The sequence below is a fragment of the Stegostoma tigrinum genome, chromosome 26 (assembly GCF_030684315.1).
Source record: "Stegostoma tigrinum isolate sSteTig4 chromosome 26, sSteTig4.hap1, whole genome shotgun sequence".
Classification (NCBI taxonomy): Eukaryota; Metazoa; Chordata; class Chondrichthyes; order Orectolobiformes; family Stegostomatidae; genus Stegostoma; species Stegostoma tigrinum.
The window spans coordinates 31,360,116-31,380,177 of record NC_081379.1 but is presented as its reverse complement, the minus strand read 5'-3'; the positions used below and the strand labels follow the sequence as shown (position 1 = coordinate 31,380,177).

The 20,062-nt window shown below is 39.3% G+C and overlaps 1 protein-coding gene across 4 annotated transcripts in view; it reads left to right on the top strand.

Annotated features, from left to right (window-relative positions):
• The first annotated feature begins 882 nt into the window (after positions 1-882).
• rbm19 (RNA binding motif protein 19) overlaps positions 883-20,062 on the top strand; it is a 239,328-nt gene continuing 220,148 nt past the window's right edge. For all 4 annotated transcript variants that reach the window (XR_007249971.2, XM_059655088.1, XM_048556299.2 and 1 more), the window contains exons 1-8: positions 883-1,052; positions 8,101-8,283; positions 11,679-11,807; positions 15,889-15,927; positions 16,032-16,233; positions 16,893-17,140; positions 17,756-17,830; positions 18,413-18,491. Coding sequence is in view for 3 of the 4 variants with exons in the window: in XM_059655088.1 (XP_059511071.1) it covers positions 1,017-1,052; positions 8,101-8,283; positions 11,679-11,807; positions 15,889-15,927; positions 16,032-16,233; positions 16,893-17,140; positions 17,756-17,830; positions 18,413-18,491 (991 nt within the window). In the remaining variant the exon portion in view is untranslated. The remainder of the gene's footprint in view (positions 1,053-8,100; positions 8,284-11,678; positions 11,808-15,888; positions 15,928-16,031; positions 16,234-16,892; positions 17,141-17,755; positions 17,831-18,412; positions 18,492-20,062) is intronic.

Below are 20,062 nucleotides of genomic sequence, written 5' to 3'. Positions count from 1 at the left end.
TGTCTTTCAACTCAATATTGTTTTGCACAATAACTAGCTTGGTGTCAACTCTAGTGCTTTGTAAATCAAACATCTGATGGAATTTGGTAGCCAACCTACTAATGTCTATTTGAAGGAATAGATTTGAAACAAAATGTTTCCAGGATTTGTGCTAGTCATTGCATTGTCCGTGTGGAAATAACTTTATGTGGCCTTTTACCCCATAAATCATCCATGGCTTTTGTTTTAGGCAAGTATAGAGTCATTGTTCCTTAGGTGTATAAACGGTGTTCTTTTCATTTTAAAAAAATCATATTGTATGGATTTTGGAATTATTCATCGACTTACACGCATGGTTTAATTTACAGTTTTGGTTTAATCTTCATTAAGTCAAATTTACACGAATCAATAAATAACCTCTTGATTTGCCTTCCCTGTCAATCACCACACCAACTTGATCACGTTATGGCAACTAGATAAGCATTCACACTCAGTGAGACTGTTAACTAAATTTAACTTTGTTTTAGGTTGTTAACTAAATCTGGCTTATTACTGAGCTTAAGACAACATTTAGCCGGTCTGGCAGCATTTGTGAAGAGATCTAATGAAGACATTATCTTGGACTCTGCGCTGATGCTGCCAGAACTGCTGAGCTTCTCCAGTACTTTGTGTTTTTATTTCAGATTTCTGGCACCATTTTGCTTCAATGTAACGTTCCCTCATTTGGTTCCAGGGCAGTATTCTGCTGGAAACCCATCCAGAAAACACCCCGCTCACACGCTTTGGAATCACTGCTCCTGTAGGAGCGAGTCAGCTCTTTGCCCGTTTTGAAGTGAAGATTGCGCCCGGAGAATTTAGTCCGCCGCTGCTTGCCGTCGTGCCCCCGCAAGGGATTCTGGGAGCAGGCAATCGCGTGTTGGGCCCAGAATCCCGGACTCGCGGCGAGTGTGACCGTTACAGGGAGCCCGTGGCCAAGGACGGGAGAGGGCGGGAGGGGTGACAGCGCTAGGACCCGGGGAGGGAAAGCGGGCTGCGAGATGTCCCGGCTCATTGTGAAGAACCTGCCGAGCGGGGTAAGTCCAAGAGGCCGGGTGGGGGGAGCGTGCTGGAGGGGTATCTCGTGTCCACTTTGTTAACCCCCCCCCCCCTTCCTCTGTCCGAATCCCCGATCCCAACAACAACAACAACAACGTGGAGGAGCAGAGATAGCTCTGTACGCTGTCATGTTGTGGCATCTCTTCCACACACGGCGTGCTGTTGGAACGCGATTAGGTTCCCCTGCTCCACCTTTAATCCGGCCAGGGACTGTGGCAGTAAAATGTGAGGCTGGATGAACACAGCAGGCCCAGCAGCATCTCAGGAGCACTGTGGCAGTCCGTCTCCAACACAGGTCCTCAACTTGCCCAGCAGGTTCTGCAGAAGGATCGCTGGCCCCGTAACGTTAACCCTGCTTTCTTGTGCAGTGATGCTGTCGGACTTGTTGCAGATTTGTTTTTGTTTCGGTTTGCTGTGCTTTCTCCCCGATTTGTTGTAAATATGCTGCTGTCCTCATTCAAGCAAGCCTTCTGATACCTGGACTCGTAACTCTTAACTCTGCCTTCTCTCCACAAGTGATAATGGGAACTGCAGATGCTGGAGAATCCAAGATAACAAAGTGTGGAGCTGGATGAACACAGCAGGCCAAGCAGCATCTCAGGAGCACAAAAGCTGACGTTTCGGGCCTAGACCCTTCATCAGAGAGGGGGATGGGGAGAGGGTTCTGGAATAAATAGGGAGAGAGAGGGAGGCGGACCAACCTCCGGATACAACGCATCATCCTCCGACACTTCCGCCATCTACAATCCGACCCCACCACCCAAGACATTTTTCCATCCCCACCCTTGTCTGCTTTCCGGAGAGACCACTCTCTCCATGACTCCCTTGTTCGCTCCACACTGCCCTCCAAGCCCACCACACCCAGCACCTTCCCCTGCAACCGCAGGAAGTGCTACACTTGCCCCCACGCCTCCTTCCTCACCACTATTCCAGGCCCCAAGATAACTTTCCATATTAAGCAGAGGTTCACCTGCACATCTGCCAATGTGGTATACTGTATTCATTGTACCCGGTGTGGCTTCCTCTACATTGAGGAAACCAAGCGGAGGCTTGGAGACCGCTTTGCAGAACACCTCCGCTCGGTTCGCAATAAACAACTGGACCTCCCAGTCGCGAACCATTTCAACTCCCCCTCCCATTCTTTAGATGACATGTCCATCATGGGCCTCCTGCAGTGCCACAATGATGCCACCCGAAGGGTGCAGGAACAGCAACTCATATTCTGCTTGGGAACCCTGCAGCCCAATGGTATCAATGTGGACTTCACCAACTTCAAAATCTCCCCTTCCCCCACCACATCCCAAAACCAGCCCAGTTCGTCCCCTCCCCCCACTGCACCACAAAACCAGCCCACCTCTCCCCCCCCCACACTGCATCCCAAAACCAGCCCAGCCTGTCTCTGCCTCCCTAACCTGTTCTTCCTCTCACCCATCCCTTCCTCCCACCCCAAGCCGCACCTCCATTTCCTAGCTACTAATCTCATCCCACCTCCTTGACCTGTCTGTCTTCCTTGGACGGACCTATCCCCTCCCTACCTCCCCACCTGTACTCTCCTCTCCCCCATCTTCTTTACTCTCCATCTTCGGTCCGCCTCCCCCTCTCCCCCTATTTATTCCAGAACCCTCACCCCATCCCCTTCTCTGATAAAGGATCTAGGCCCGAAACATCAGCTTTTGTGCTCCTGAGATGCTGCCTGACCTGCTGTGTTCATCCAGCTTCACACTTTATTATCTTCTCTCCACAGATGTTGCCTGACCTGCTGAGTTTCTCCAGCAATTCAAAGTTACAAGTCTTCTGGTTACCCCTGTATTCTGCCTTTGAATCCTTTTCCAGTGCTGTTGCAGAATGTCTAAACCAGGCTGCATTCCCCGGATTAAACTTTATATCCATAAGGATTGACTTTTCATAAGTTATGAATAAGATATCTTGGTCCTGAAAGATAATGAAGTATAATTTATTGTATAATCAATAATATAGTTATTCAATCATTTGTTCTGCTCTGAATGAACTAAATGTCTGAATAATTGCTATGTATGCTTTCTAGCATACTATCTTGGGTCAGATACCACTGCTATTATTAAGGTCTGAGTGCTTCTCAGTATATTTTCGTAAGTAATGTGTGTCATAAAGACAGATCTTCTGATGCAGTAGTAGTGCCCCTACTTCTGAGCCAGAAGTCTATATATAATCTGGAGTGTTTCTGCTTACTGACTCCTGTGCACGAGTAACTAACTGAATGCACAGCTCTGATTCCAGTTGCATTGAACATGGAGTGACCCAGTACAACTTCCAGTCCAGACTTGTAATGTCATGTAACTGTCTTAAATGCTCGCCTGGTCTGGAATTTATGCTTTAATACAGCATCTCCCTTTTCCCTTTAAAGAATGGGACTGCTTTTCCAAACCTGTATAGGAATGGGCATAGATACATTGTCACTACACATTCAGGTTAGCCTTGTTGGATGGATGACATGACTAGATTTAGTTCTCATGCAGTTATTATAACCTGGCTTATGTTATCTCCCATCACATTATCTATTGTAAAGCATGATTGTTGGCTGGCATGATATTTTCACCATCCAAATTGTTATCCTGTTTGATACGTGGTTTGTTGTATGCAGTTTGAATATGTTGCTTGTCTCTTGGTAGGATTGGACTATTTCTTGTTAAAATGCCATGTGACCTTGGTGATGTTCTGAGAACCCATGCGTCCATATGAAAGTCTTATCTTTTGCTGTGTGCTCGTTCATATTGGGATAACTGTCTGCATTTTCATTGATCATGTTCTTGTTCCGTTTTGGTTGGGGGGGGTGAAATTTTGAGAGAGAGGAATTGTGTGAATTTGCCTTCCAACTGTTAGAGCTATCAGTGTGGGTAACTTGCTTCCTTGGGTAAATTGTTTCCTTGGGTAAAATATATTCTTGGTATGGTCATCTGAAAATTTTGGCAAAGTGCCAAAATGCCGTGGACAATCATAGATTTTTCTGTGTGCAGTGCATTCTGCAAGACTGTTTGGCTGAGGGTAGTGAAGAGAAGAGGTAGATGATGGACAAGTCATTTCCAGCACTTGTAAGGATGCACTGGTGAAATGCGGATTGCTGTCAGACACAATTTGTTTATGAACACTGAGCATGCTGAATATCACAGTCAATGTGTAAAAATCATTGCGCTGGTATCATCTTTTGTCATATAAAATTCGGTCAAATATTCATTTAACAGAATGTAAAAGTGTCTTTGGACATCTAAAATATTTGACAGGCAGGCTTACACCATGGCATATAGGGAATTTTACATGGGATGATAGGTTCTCTCTATAGTTGGGGTTAATAATGTTGGTATATTTCACTCAACTTGATTAGTTGATCAGTCTTTATTAATGGTGGCCCACTAAATGAATTTATGCATCATTCACTTAGTTGTTTTTGTGTGCTCATGTGATGTTTTGTATAGTTTTGCGTGTCTTGACATTATTTGAATTGCTGCTTATTATTGTTAAAAATTATATTCATGGAGGGTCCTAATTTATCTCTATCACCAGAATGAACCTTTTCCCCTAAGAACTTGTTGGATGGGTTCAGGCCCACCTGGTGCTGATGAAGTTGCAGCTCGATCATCATCTGATTATAGCTTGCCGAATCTGTTTTGCTTGGTTATGACCAAAATGATTGGAATTGCTGTTGAGGGAATGTTCTAGCATAGATTCGATAGTATTCACTTGTATGTCAAAAGGAATATCTGTGTTCTTAGACGGACTTGGAAGGTCAGCTAAGAGTACCAAGCTAGTCATTTGGAAGTCTGGTTTGTGTTGTAGTTCAAAATTGGTCTGTGACAAGTAATCACTGAAGCTGTACTTCATTTTGACAGGTAATTTCTAACAGTTTGTGGTTGGCGTGAACAACAAAATACTTATTCAGTAGTTGTCTGTGAAACTGTCATATTCCAAAAAACTAGAACAAGAGTTTCTCTTTCACTGCTGAAGTAATTTGCCTGAGCTGATGTTAAAACATTGAAAACCTACTACATTTGGTTCCAATCCCGTGATAGATATGCTCTGGTACCTTTATTGGATATATCTACTTCTGATGTGGTAAATATTGAAGGAACATAATACTGAAGAACACTTTTGAGAGATTGAAAAATGGACTAGTGGTCTTCCTGTCACGTGTGGTAAGTTTTTGCCGAGAAGGTCTCGAAGAGGAGATATGGTTGCAAAATTTGGAATAACGGTGAATCAAAATTGAAGAAACTGAGATCCCATTGTAAATCATCTTTGTCTTGTGGTGTGAAGATGTTCTGTATATCTTCAATTTTGGCGGCAACATTCTAATGCCATTTGATAAGTAGATTGAACTGAAGAAATCAACTTTGTTTATGCATATTTTATATTTTATGTACTTTTAGAAAAAGTACTAATTTCTTGCCAGTGTCATGAGCTGAAGGACATTTATATCATTTGCATGTTTAGTTTTTCTGAGGATTGCAGAGTGTTCTGTGATAAAGTGAAAACTTGGTGGGTTCTTGGTGATATTATTCACATAACCTGGTTGAGGGTAATCTGAGGAAATGATGTCTAGTGAGAGATGTTCTTTAAAAGTTTTCAGTCCCTGTGACTTTGGTGAAAGATTTTAAAAAATCATAGATTCCCTACAGTGTGGAACCAGACCATTCAGTTCATCAAGTCCATACTGACCCTCTTGAACAGCATCCCACCCCCCCTCTGCTATCCTTGTAACCCAGGATTTTCGATGGCTAATTCACCTGGCCTGCACATCTTTGGGCACAATGGGCAATTCAGTGTGTTCAATCCATCTAGCCTGTACATCTTTGGACTGTGGGAGGCAACCTGAGCACCTAGAGAAAACCCATGCAGAGGTGGGGAGAATGTGCAAACTCCATAGACAGTTGCCTGAGAGTGGAATCGAACCCAGGCCCCTGGTGCTGTGAGGCAGCGGTGTTAACCACTGAGCCACTGTGCTGTCCCTGTGTCTGAGCTAATGTCCCTTTGTGTTGATTTGGAAATGTAATTGGCGCTGATATTTATTTGATTTGGATCTGAACATATCTCTACAATGCTCATTGTTCAGAGCACAAGAAATTAAGGTTATGTCAGCCAGTATGATGCTCAACCTCTGGATAATGTCATTTTGTATAATGGAGTCCACTTCCAGTTTGAACTTTAATTGACTGTGACTGCTGCATTTAAAGGGACGATAGATGATGTGTTAGGCATTATCTTTGTTGCTAATAATGTTAAACTGTCCGGGGAAAGGTTAGTCAGGTGATCGTGATGGAGGGACTCAATGTTGTGGTTTAGCATCTTTTGTATTGTAATAGACATGTTTATTAGCTCATGGATTGTAATAATACATCAATCTATGCATTCTTGTAGACTAATCATAGTCCTGTTGTGAATCTGGCAAAAAAAGATTCAGGTGTCCCTTGTAAGGAATGTTGATGATACTGTTCCTTCTTTGACTCTTCATACGCTGCTGTGGAGCTTTGTGTTGCACAGTTCAGTCCAACCTCTTCTTGTAGAACATATCTTTTATATGTCACAAAATGTCTGACAATGTTTTGGAGGGCAAGACAAGTCACATCTCCTAAAGGAGTACTGAGTTTGATAGCTACAGTAGGTGCTATAAAGTCAAGCATGTTGCTGACTTACAGCAATTGCTTTGAATATGCGTTCTTCTTCTAGCTCTGTGCCCATGGCATATTCTTTTGGTTTGTCTGGAAGGATTGTACATCTTGAAATTGACTCAATCTTTTAAGTTGTCTTTCTTTAATAGTGATTTGTTGATCAGGAAAATAAAGATTTATTCCTTCTTGAACTGAAATTCTGACAAAATGTCAGTGGTGTGTCAGTTTATCCCCACGTATTTACTATCTATCTTTCTTTCCCTGCTTTGTTTAGTTGGCTTCCGGCTGTTTTGTTCTCTTGTTGGTGCTTTAAGGTTACCTGCTTTCTATTTCTTTCTTTTGAAAGAAATATTTGAGCAGTGCTTGTATGTGGCATTTTGCTTTGTCTTTTGTGGGAAATAAAATGGTGCTGTTGACTGGCAACCACATGTAGGTAAGTCCTCAACAATATACGTAATTTTTTTTTCAATGCTTTAGGCTGCATGTTGTTTTGGGGTGCATTGCCAATTTGGGAATGTCCTGAGCCTCCTGCAAACTGCCATTATTTATATTCGACAAACCTTGGCCTCCTGTTTTTTTTCTAAAGTGAGTCAATGTACTCAGAACTGTTTCTCCATTGTGGTTGATGTGCTTCAGTACAGCCTTTAGTTTGGTGGCTGTTGTAGACTGGTGAATGATCAGTCATGACTATTTGGGGAAAGAAGTCTTCACAACTGTCAATGCTGTTGTCATCAGCTAGCTGCACTACTGTTGCTGTTAGCTGCCACCAGTTCTAATGCCCACTTGCTGTCACCATGTCACACTTTGATGGGTTAAGCATCACTGCCAGTAAGATATGATCTGAGTGTTTCTCGGTTTATTAACTCAAACAAATATCACAATGACTGGGATAGTAAGAACTGCCAATGCTGGAGTCAGAGATAACACAGCGTGGAGCTGGAGGAATGCAGCAGGCCAGGCAGCATTAGAAGAGCAGGAAAGCTGACGTTTCAGGTCAGGACACTTCTTCAGCTCCACACTGTGTGCTCACTAAGACTGGATTCCTGTTGAGGCAGATGTCTTGCCGTTTATTAAAAACATTTATTTACATTGCTATATCATTGTACATTCTGATTTCGGTGCTTACTGACCTGTTACTTTTACATATACTGAACTGATTGGATGCACTACTCTGACTTCATTGCACTGAGCATGGAGTGATTGAAAGCAATACTGGACTGTCAATTATCGTAATGTCACCTAACCCCCAAGTTTACCTATCTGAGAGGTCTGGCATCTACACAATAATACAGCAATTTCTGTGTGAAATAATCTAGGACTAGAGTCATGTCCAAAGACATGTCTTAACTTGACTTCTGGTTGTTTGTGTTACTTTTTCATTTCCCAGATGAAGGATGAACGTTTTAAGACGCTATTTGGTGCTTTTGGAACATTAACAGACTGCGCATTGAAGTTCACAAAAGATGGAAAATTTCGAAAGTTTGGATTTGTTGGCTTCAAAACAGAAGAGGAAGCACAAGTTGCTTTAAAACACTTCAATAAGAGCTACATAGACACTTCCAGAATTATTGTAAGTATTGTACATAATTGCTTTATTTCAAGGCATATATTCTTTCACAAGTTTATGTCCACACATTGTATATATGTTGTCATAATGTTTGTTGTGCATCCCCCAAGACGACCTTATCTTTGAAGATGCTTATGACGTAGTTTTGCTGAGTACTTTGGTATACCTTTGGAAGGGATATTTTGAAATTCATACAAATCATGGGATGCAATCTTGATGATTAGTTGTTAGGTGACAACAGATTTCAACGTTTTTCATGTCATAGTTAACTAGTTTATACAATATACTTACTACTATGCAGTTAGTCTTAACATATTTGCTGAAATTACTTTGGGCACTGATAGAGGATTATTTGTTTACCCTTGAATCAGTTTTGGATTTTAGACTGCTCAGTCTTTTTCCTCAGGTTTGATACTCTTTGTGTTCCTTGCCTCCATTTGTATTAGTCTTCATCAGCAATAATATTGAAACAAAAGCAACATGTTTTGGTGCAGCATTGTGACAACAGTGATGCACTTTATCCATGCTTGTTTGTACACTTGCGTCAGCTTAAAAAAATTTGCTCCCTCCAATGAGATGATTTCCACCAGCGTACCCTGAAAATTTGGCTGTATTTGTCTCTTGCATTTAAATTGCGTGACACTAGTGTAATATGAGTGTTGTCAGCCCAAGCCTGTATGTTGTCCAGGTCTTGTTGTTTATGGGCTTCAGTAGTATCTAAGACATTTAAAGTACAATATACTTGAAGAAGAGGGTCTAAAAGCTCTTTCACACGTAGACAAACAGGAGGCTGGAAGAACACCTGGACACTGGAAGGACTCCTGAAGAACGGTAATACCTCAAACGGTGACTGCTCCTTTCCTCCAGATGCTGCCTAGCCTTGTGCATTCTTCCAGCCTCCTGTTTGTCTACCTTGGATTCCAGCATCTGCAGATTTTTTTTTTGTCTTGGCCGTTTCAAATGTGCCTGTGTGCATGGAAAGAGAAGCCACAGGAGATGTGTGGCTGTTGTGATCAGATAGGAGTAGAACTATTTAGCTGGTTTAAAGATGGACAATGCAAAACAGCCAGCAGAAGATTTTGGAATGTTGGCTATGATGAATGTTACAGAGGAATTGATGATGAAAAAAGTTGACAACATGCTGTCGTCACAATCACCAGGGATGTTGTACCCCATAATTTATATTGTTGTTTTAAAATACCTGCATTTAAGGAAATTATTGCTGCCGATATTTAAACCTGTCGGCGCCTTTGTTGAGATACTATTTCAGATATGCACTTTCCGACAAAGTGCAGTAGTCCAGTTTTCTCCGTTTAGAGAGTCCTCGTCATTGAGCCACACAGCACAGAAACAGACCCTTTGGTCCAACCAGTCCGTGCTGAACATGGTCCCAAACGGAACCAGTCCCACCTTGCCTGCCCCTGGCCCTTTTCCTTCCTAGTATTTCCTATACCTGTAGTTATCCAAATGTCCTTTTAAAAATTGTTATTGTCCCTACATCCACTGCTTCCACAGGAAATTCATTCCATATGTGAACCACTCTTTTTTTTAAAAACGCGCTTCATTATTTTTGAAATCTCTCTCTTCCCTCACCTAAAAATGTGATTCCAGTCTTAAAATCCCCCACCCAAGGGAAAAGACGGCTGCAGTTAACTCTATGCCCCTCATTGTTTTATAAACGTACATAATGTTGCCTGTTAACCTCCTATGCTCCAGTGAAGAAAGTCCCAGCCTATGAATCTAGAATCTGTGCATAGTTTTGAGCAAGTATTTTTATTGTCCAATATCTCCAAGGGTTCTATTACTTCTGCGTTTGGAATGACTGTGGTTTATTTCTTCTTTAGTTACACAATTGAACAGTTGGGGCTTAAAAAAAAACTCCACAGGTAGTTGGAGAATCTTTTCTGATGGCTTGGCAAATTTGTCCTCAGCACTGATAATCCCAACAAGGAATTCATTAGAGCAACAGTTTGACTCAAATGTATGGAACATGGGTTTGTTGAAAGTTGTACAAGCTGGATGTGTAAATGAGGAAGAAAGGAGAAGTGGAATAAGCTGATTAGGTTAGGCAGGAGGGTCATTGAGCAGAATTGCACGGACTAAACGAGCTGTTTCAGTGCTTTAGCCAAAACCTACGTGTAGTATATTTTCAATGGCCATTAGCAGTATAAGAATTGAAATGCATGTTTTAATTGTTTAAAATTACACTACACACTCTTCTTGCAGTATTTTTTGGGTATTTGATGTTTTTGTATGTTAAAAGTGGTAGGATGTTTCATGATCCAACTGACCATCACTATTACTTCCATGACTAATCTGTGGCTGCCTTGACTGGAACCTAATTTTCCAGCCTTCTCTTTGCTCTGAATTAGTCTGTTTGTTTAAAATCTGATTTACTTCTCTTTTGGAGACCAAATGGCTACTACTTGGTTGAGGAATATTTGAAGTCTCCTTGATGCTTATTTGCAGTATTACTGAATAACTGGAATTGGCTGGATGTCAGGGATAAGAATTTCAGGGATAAGGAGCTTCAATTAAGTGGTTAGTTTGGAGAAGATGTTGTTCAATGCAGATTAAACAATGCCTGCAACGGTAGTAGATTCGCCAACTTTAGGTACATTTAAGTCGTCATTGGACAAGCATATTGGATGTACATGGAATAGTGTAGGTTAGTTGGGCTTGAGATCGGTATGACAGGTCAGAACAACATGGAGGGCCGAAGGGCTTGTACTGTGCTGTAATGTTCTATGTTCTATAATGATGCTTGAAATCATGAGGAACTGATAGAGTAGATTGGGTAAAATTGTTCCCATTGTTGGGAGTGTCGACAACCACAGAAAATCAATATAGGCTGGTTGGCAAAGCAACTTGCAGGGATGTAAAAGAGCATTTTTATCCCCCAACATCAATTAGTTGAGATCTGCAATTCAATGCCTGATACTGTGTTGGATGCATTTTTGAATTGTGGTGAATTGTATAAGCACTTAAAGGGAATAAATTTTCGGCACTGCAGGCCAAAGCAGAGGTTTGGAACTAGGAGAATTGGTCATGTGGACAGCCAGCGTGAATGTTAAGGGCTAGGTTCTATAATGCTGTAAAAGGAACACTTGCCTTTACAGCATCCTCTGTGTAAATTGAAAACAAAATAATTGGAAGCTTTAGTAGTGTAACTTCTTTTTATTAACTGTCTCATTTAGTCATGTTTGGTATAATGGGCTACCAGTTTGTTTACACACAAATGGAGAGGATGTATGCATTATATATTTATGAAATCTGCTGTTGTAGCAAATATATGAGAATTGATGGAATTCTGAAATTTCACACTTGTTGACAACAGATTTCAGTGTTTTACTGCTGCAACTTTTAACAACCATTAACAGACACAATGCATATTACAGGTGGAGCTTTGTAAATCATTTGGGGATCCAGGATTGTCCAGACCATGGAGCAAACACTCGCAGAAGAATCCAACTGGGCAAATTCCAGAAAAGACGAAACAACAAAAATGCAAAAATGAAGGAAAAAAGGTAACAGACCAACAACTTTCCTGAATTTACCTTGATATAAATTATGTTTACATTGCAAAAATGAAAAAAAGGTTTATTTTACAATATGCACTTCATTTATGTAAATTGTGATCTGCAGTATTTTGAAGTGTATTGTACCATCTTTCCAACTACTAACATTTATTGCTAGTATCTGGTCTCCAAGTACAGAAAATTAATACTATCCATGTGACAGTTATCCACATGATAATTATTTTTTGTTAATTTAGAATACCTGATCATATATGATGGCAAACATTCTTGTAAAATTGGGGGTAACATCTATACCTTTAGAAGTTGGAGTGCCATTGTTGACAACTTTGGCGTAGTGTGGCTTCTGTTATAAAACTAAATTATTGATGGAATGAGATGAAGGTTTTGATGAAATTGCTTCACAGCTGGTTTCAGTATATTCAAATTATCTGTTAAAGTGCATCATAGCTGAATTCTGCTGTGGTTACTCATTTGTGTTAGGCATCAAAACTGCAATGTATTCACTCAATGTATGCCTATACGTTACTATTAAACCTTCTTTATTATTTGAAATTATTTGAAACAAAATTGAAAGAAAAATTATTTTAAAATGCCTTGGATTAGAATCCATGTCCCACTAAATGTGTTTTTTTTAAGCTTTGTACATTTCGGAATTATAGTAACTATTGTACATTAGTTTTGGAAAATAAATGTTAGGAAGTCCTTAATAGGATGGGAATGCCCCACGAGTTACTGAAACAAGTCAGGAGATAGCAGGTATTCTGTCCACAGACATGTGATGCTAAAATTTGCAAATTTGAACTGTAGAACTGAAATTAGCTAGTATAATTCTCGTTTAAGAAGGAAAGGAGAAATAAACCAGTACATGTTGAAGATTTGACAAACTGAGCAGTATATTGGCACGAGTCGTGTATTTTCAATATTTATATTATAATAAATTGACAACCTGTGGTATTTTTAATTTACTTAGAGAAGTGTAAGGCATGCATTTTCAAGAAAAATAAAACAAGTAATTGGAGGAAAGTGTTAATGCCTCTTTCATTAAGATAGGGAGAGGTATGAATGATCAAATAATCTTCGGGCTCTAATACGTAATAAACTGAAGAATTCAATTACAGCTCGAAAGCCCAGTGACATTTTAGCTTGTATAAGTACCAGTGAGGTCATGATTTTTTTTCTGGAGTGTAGGCATGCCAAGGCGTACCTAGTTTATTAGATTTGCTTGTGTATATTTCTATTTGTTGAAAAACAAAACTTTGTGCATACTTTCTAGCGTGCAAGCTATGGAAAAATATTCATAAGAATGACTGAAGAGAAGGATTAATTGGTGCTGATAAATTCAGGATCAAATTGGATACAAAATTAAAAAAAATAGAAGTAGAAGAGAAGTAGAATTGAGTGTGAGGGAAAGAAACAAAGGAAGTAAGAATATGTTTAAACTTCAAGAATAATTCATAGCCTGAAGAAATGTGATACTCCATACTTAGTAACTACTGATCAAGCTCTCTTGTCCAGTCAGTAACAACTAACCATTTCGGAAAGTGCTGTATTAAGTTTTGGGATACTCAGAATCATTGACACCACTAAGAGCAAACTGCGTAGGTTCGTCAAGATGATAGCCATGAAAACTGAGGTTCAGAAAAGATTTTTCAGGATGTTGCTGGAACTGGAGTGTTTGAGCTGAAAGGATAGGCTCGATAGATTGGGAGTTCTTTCCTGGAGCAGAGAAGGCCGAGAGGTGACCTTACAGGGGTTTATAAAATCATAGATCAGTTGATTAGCAAAGATCTTTCCCCTAGGGTGGGCGAGTTCGAAACAAGGTGGCATATTTTTAAATTGAGAGGCAAAAGATTTAAAAAGAACCTGAGGGGCAATATTTTCACACGGAGGATGCTTCGGAATGAACTGCCAGAGGAAGTGGTGGATACGGGTACAGTTGTAACATTTTAAAAAGTTGAGGTAAGTACACAAATAGGAAAGGTTTAGAAGGATATGGGCCAAACGCAGGCAAATGGGACCAATTTAGTTTAGGTAACTTGGTTGGCATGGACGAGTTGGATCGAAGAGTTTGTTTCCACACTGTTTGCCTCTATGACTGTGTGAGTCTATTCTGACTTGTTATGATGCTGAGTTAGATCCCAGAATGAAATCTGGCTTGACAGATCACATTTGAAATTTTTTGCTCTTGGTTAACGTGATGGCTATGTCACTGAAATGTAGTCACATGAGGTTGCAGATGTTTCTTAACAATATAACACTTCATATAAAAGAACCAAAACAAATACACTGGACTATATTAGAGCTAAAGAGGCCTTAACATGAAATTCAAACTAAACTTGCAATCTGTTGCTCAGCATTATCTGTAACAAAGATGCCAGCCCAGAATTAACAACTCAAGACTGCGCATCCATGTTGTGGGCCATCAACATCAACAGAATTATATTGCACAATCTATAACCTCATGGCCTGGCATACTTCCCCCGACTGAACCATTACCGTCAAGCCCGGGCATCAACCCTGACTCAAAGAAGAGTGCAGGAGGGCATAAGGGATCTGTTGAAGCTATAAAATATTGACTACTCTGCAATCCTGCCACGTCTAGTTATAAATTGTGGTGGCCCTCCAAACAATTCACTGGAGGAGGAGCCCCCACAGACATGCCCATCCTCAATAATGGTAGACCCCAGAACATCAGTACAAGAACCTTTGCAACAATGTTCAGCCAAAAGTGCCGAGTGGATAGTCCATCTTCGGGAGGGGAGAAAAAAAATCCTTATCTCTATCATAAAATTCTGGTCCCTCGTTCTGGACTCATCCACAGAGGAAATACCCGTTTCATGTCCATTTTTCAAGACCATTCAAAGATCTTCTTTGCATCAATCAAGTCATCGCTGACTCTTCTGAACTCGTGTCAATAAACCTTTGTCTGCCCATCTTTTTCCTCATAACTTCACCTTCTAATTTCAGATAACTATCAATTAAGTAAATCTTCTCCAAACCAATTGCAAAGCATTTGCTTTCTTTCTGAAATAAGGAGACCAAAACTTCACGTAGTATTTGAGATGTAGTCTTGCAAAGCCCTGTATAACATTCTTTCTTTTATGTTTAATTCCCCTTGTAAGAAGGTATAGCATTCCATCAGTCTGCTAAATTATTTCTTATATGTTCATACCAATCTCTTGTGACCTGCACTCAAGAACACTAAGATCTCTCTGAATCACTGAATTCTACAGTAATTCTCAATTTTTATGTAATACAGGTTAGGTATCCTTTATCCCGATGTCTAAAAACCAAAGTTTTCTTTTTTGAAAAGTGCCTCATTGAACAGGCATATCTCAATGGACCTGAACAGTTAAATTTTCTTGTTAGCTATTAATTTTAACCTGAAATAATATCTTTGAGCAAAAAGGTAAGGGCTGTGGACCAAAGGCAGGTATGTGGAGTTAGGCCATAGAGCAGCCATGATCTCATTGAATGGCACAACAGGCTTGATGGGCTGAATGGCCTATATCTGTTCCTGTGCTCCTGTGACCCAAATGAACCAAAAAGATTGAATAATCAATGTCTATGACTATTTTTAAAAGGAGGAAACTTGCTAATAAAAGTGCAGCACTAAATAGTTTAAGACAATTATCATTGCCTGCAAGACTACATGTTGGCAGGATCAGCAGTGGAAGCTGATAAAACTAATTTGAAATAAACAAAAACCTATAGGGCAAGTAAGCAGTATCTGAAAACCACAATTGTTTGATTTCTGAAAATCATTTGGCCCTGTGATTTTGGATAAAGGACAGCGAACCTTTAATCAAATCTTTCCTGCCAGAGTGAATGACTTCACACAGTTATGTTTGTTTAGAAACAATGTGCCAAATCTTTCCCAATATCTCATGATGTTGTAGCATTTCACTGTAAGTTGTTTTTAGCTTTGCGTGTTCTAATGTCAAAATGTCTATGCTTAATAGAGCCAGTTGAATTAGGTTTCATGCTTTTTAAACTCCTGGCTTTGTGATCAGCTGAAAAATGCATTCAGGAAAAATATACTTAAAAATTCCAAATTTTCCATTTACAGGATAAACAGAAGAATCCTGTCATTGAAAACCTGGAGCATGTGAGTAGGAATTTTTAATTTATGTTTGAATGCTTTTGATTCTTGATCCGTATTGACCTGTACACATTTTCTTTGCTGGAATGTCACTGTGTTATTTTCCAAAGTTGAAGGAAGAGGATGAATTTGAGGAATTTCTGGCAGTACATCAGAGCCGTCCCAGTGTACCAACCTGGACTAATGATACCTTACCTGCAAAGAAGAAGGATGCTACACAGTTGGCTGATTATCTGAACTTTGATTCAGAAGACTCTGAAGGTTCCGAAGAATTGAGTGAGGAGCAGGAGGACACTATTGAAGAAGCAAAAAGTGAATACATCATATATATTGCCTTATTCGTGTTCCATTTTTATAGTTTTGCCTGTGAGATTCTTTTTCAGGAATTTCTTGTTTCAAGTATCCCGTTTTAATTTTTTTTTCGCCAGAAAATTTTCTTTTTAACGTCCTTATTTGAAGTGTCATTCCCTGTATAAACATCCCTTACTTCTTGGCCATGTTTTGTATGATTGTACTTCTGTTGTCATTCCATGAGTTGCTTCTTCAGATGTCCCACTGACTGGGAAACTCTAGTCACGCATTGTGTCTGTGTGCTGCAGTCAAAGATTTCTTTTGTAACAGTTCTGTGCTCAGACACTAAAGTCAACTTTGTTCTTACTATTTGTTTTCAAAATCTATCTGCTGTTTGTACCTGTACTTGTACCAATAGAAGAATTGCTGTGGACTTCTTTTAGAACAAAATAGTTTAGGCGCAATAGTAGAGGAACTCAAATTTATTTAAAGACTTTCTGCAAGGATAAAACCTGCTTTCTTGTCAAAGCTTTCCTTGTTTTGTTTTGCAAGAAATGCACAGACTGTACATGTGTGGTGCAGTGTTTCAAATTTCCTGAGCAAAAATTGATCATGGTCTGAAAAGAATTTGCCGGCTTATACTGTGTAAACATTTCTTTAAAGTATCTTTTCTCTTCTAGGCAAACAAAAGCAAACACAGGAAAATGTTGCTTTGAAAAATGAAGTATCTGACATGGATTACTTAAGGTCAAAAATAGTGAAGATTGAAGGCAAATCTGAAACTGATGATGAATCTGAAGCAGATGATGAAAATAATCTGAAATCATTCACTGAAGGAAGTAGACTATTACATACAGACAGCAATTGTGAAAGTGGACAAAAAAGGCGGGATAACAAACCAGCACAGAGGAATAAAACAGAACTGGAGGTTTCCAATGTTTTCCATTTTTTTTTGTTGGCATTTAATGCTCTGAAAATTTATTTTTATGAATTTATTTTTGTTCAGATGTACTATTGTAATATCTAGTGTTCTTTTTCCAAAGTTGTCCTATCCATTGTTTGTCATCCTACTGGGTGTTTGAGAATGTTGACCTATTTTAAAATGTTACCTAGATATTTGCACAATTGTAAATAAAAAAAAATAAAATTCATTCATGGGATGTGGGAGCTGCTTGCCAGGCCAGCATTTGTTATATGTCCCAGAGGGCATTTAAGTGTCAACCATGTTGCTGTGGGTCTCAAGTCACATGTAGGCCAGATCAGGGATGGATGGCAGTTTCTGTCCCTAAAGGACATTAGTGATCCAGATGAGTTTTAGTCTATTGATTAGGTGAACCTCCGAATTCAATTTTTTTTTAGAAGTCTTCGCTATTTTAAAGTATTGAAATGTGCTTTTTTTTTCCAATGTTAGATTTATTTGGCAAACTTTAAACATGTTGTGATGCATAGTGATAAGATCAGTGTGCTACTACTTTCAGGCAAATGTTGCAAACATTAAGGAGGACATTAGTTGATTTCTCACTCTTGACTTTTTTATTTTCAGAAAAAAACTCACCAAAATGAACCTACCACACCATATACTTTGAAGATGCGAGGAGCTCCCTTCAGTGTGAAAGAGGTATCAATCATATACTGTTTGTATTTTCTATTACATTCACACACAGACACTACTCACATGTTTTTGTTTCAGATTACAGAATTCACAATTCTTTGGTGTTCTTGATTAGGAATTAATCAATATTGGGTACTGGTTGATTGACCCTCTCATGGTTTGCAATCTTCCATTTTTTTATTTTTCGTTGGCATTTAATGCTCTGTGTAAACAGGGATAAAGTTCTTTTTAGATTTTGATTTATTGCAATGTACGTAATTGTTGATATATTTACTAATTATGTGTAAAAATTGTTAATCTAGTTAAAAGAAGCTATTTTGCTGTAGCCTGTAATGTTTATGGCTCATCTATGTATAAAATATCTTTATGACTGAGTGTCTTCAATCATTTTGATAAAATTTGAATTAGTAAGTATAAATGTGAATTATTTCAACAGTAAAATCAGTATACACACACACACACACACACACACACACACACACACACACACACACACACACACACACACACACAGCACGCGCCCCACACACGCGCACACACACACTCAATCTTCTATATATTCATACGGTATACTGATCCTTTTCCCAGAAACAAATAAGAGAATTCTTTGTTCCAACGAAACCTGTGGCTGTCCGAATTGTCAAAAATGCAAATGGAAACACAACAGGTTTGTAACCAAATATTTTTATATGAAGTGTTTTGTTTTGAGGAGTGAAGTTCTTAATCCTTTTACTGACATGCATGGTATAATAGTTTCCCACTGAATATCATTTTTGTTTGCATCATTAAGCATTTTAAATGTTATAATATTTGAGTTATGTATAAAATAGAATCCACAGTTTACTTTGGCTTTAACAGATTATTTTGAATTGGAAAATGGTAAATGAATTTGTTAATATAGTATATATGATAGCATGTGTGTTATGTGCAGCTTAATGTTAAAATTTCTGTCCTGGTCAAGAGAATTAATGTTTTTGTGTGTGAGTGGAATTTCACTGAATAATACAACAACAGTAAAGTGAATCCTGCTGAGCAGCTTGGCAAAAAAAGACTTGTTTTCTTTGATGAAATTCTATTTTGTATGAGATTGAAAATTAAGTTGCAACCAGTTGTGATCATAAATGATCTGCTGATAAATGTTTGTCCACGTGTATGAATGGAAATTGCAACCAGTGTGTCGATTCTACTACCTGGCTAGAGTGGTTATTTTGCATCAGGCAGGTTGAGGAGCCTAAGGCCACTTGTTTACTCTGTCTGTAATCTGACATTTTAATTCCACGGCCCAGTGAGGTGCATCTGAGATGCTTGCTTCCCTCCGGTATGATCCTAAAAGTATTCCCTTGATGCATTGCATTGTTCTCTGGGAGCAGTTTTTGATACATCATCCAAATTAACATTTTTTTATGGATCTATAATCCCCATTCTTGTCAATATTGTTATATCATGACCTTCTTAAGGATAATTTGATGTCACATCCCACACGAGCATTAATGAAGAGTTAACACTTACTGTTCAAGTTTGTTCACTTCACTTTCCATCCTAGCAACTGATGATATAACAAGTGCCATCCTTTAAAACAATATTTCATTATCCTCCTCCTTTCAGTTTCTCTGGTTTTGACATTGTTGATCACTTTATTCTCTTTTTCATCCATTGCTGTGCCCCATCATATCTACTTTAACCTAGTTACTTTGGGCTGGGTTTCATCAAACATTCACTGTCAATTTTTTGGAGCTTAACAGCAGGTTTTGCGCTTTGAGCCCTGGTGAGTTTTCGCATGCATTCATTAAAGGTGTAAGTACTCACCACTGCTGAGATAAGGAGAAATTTCTTCTCTCAGGTTAGTGAATCTTTGGAATTCTTTACCACGGAGGGCTGCTGAAGATGGGCCGATAAGTATCAAGGTTGAGATAGACAGACTTTAATCAATATGGGAATCAAGGTTTATGGGGAAAAGGCATGAAAGTGGAGATGAGATTATCAGGTCAGCCATGATCTTGTTGAATAGTGGAGGAGACTTGATGGACTAAATGACCAATTCTCCTCATCTCTGATGGTCCAATGGACCTTTTAGCATTTCTACCAACTGTGCCAGCCACAAATAACCCTTCACAGTACTGAGAGGGCTGTGAAGTAGTAAAGTTTTGAAAGGTACATAGGTAGCATGGGCAAGATGTTGTTGCAGACACAAGTTCCTATTCGTAAATGCATCATTATTTTACATCATCACCAGTCTGA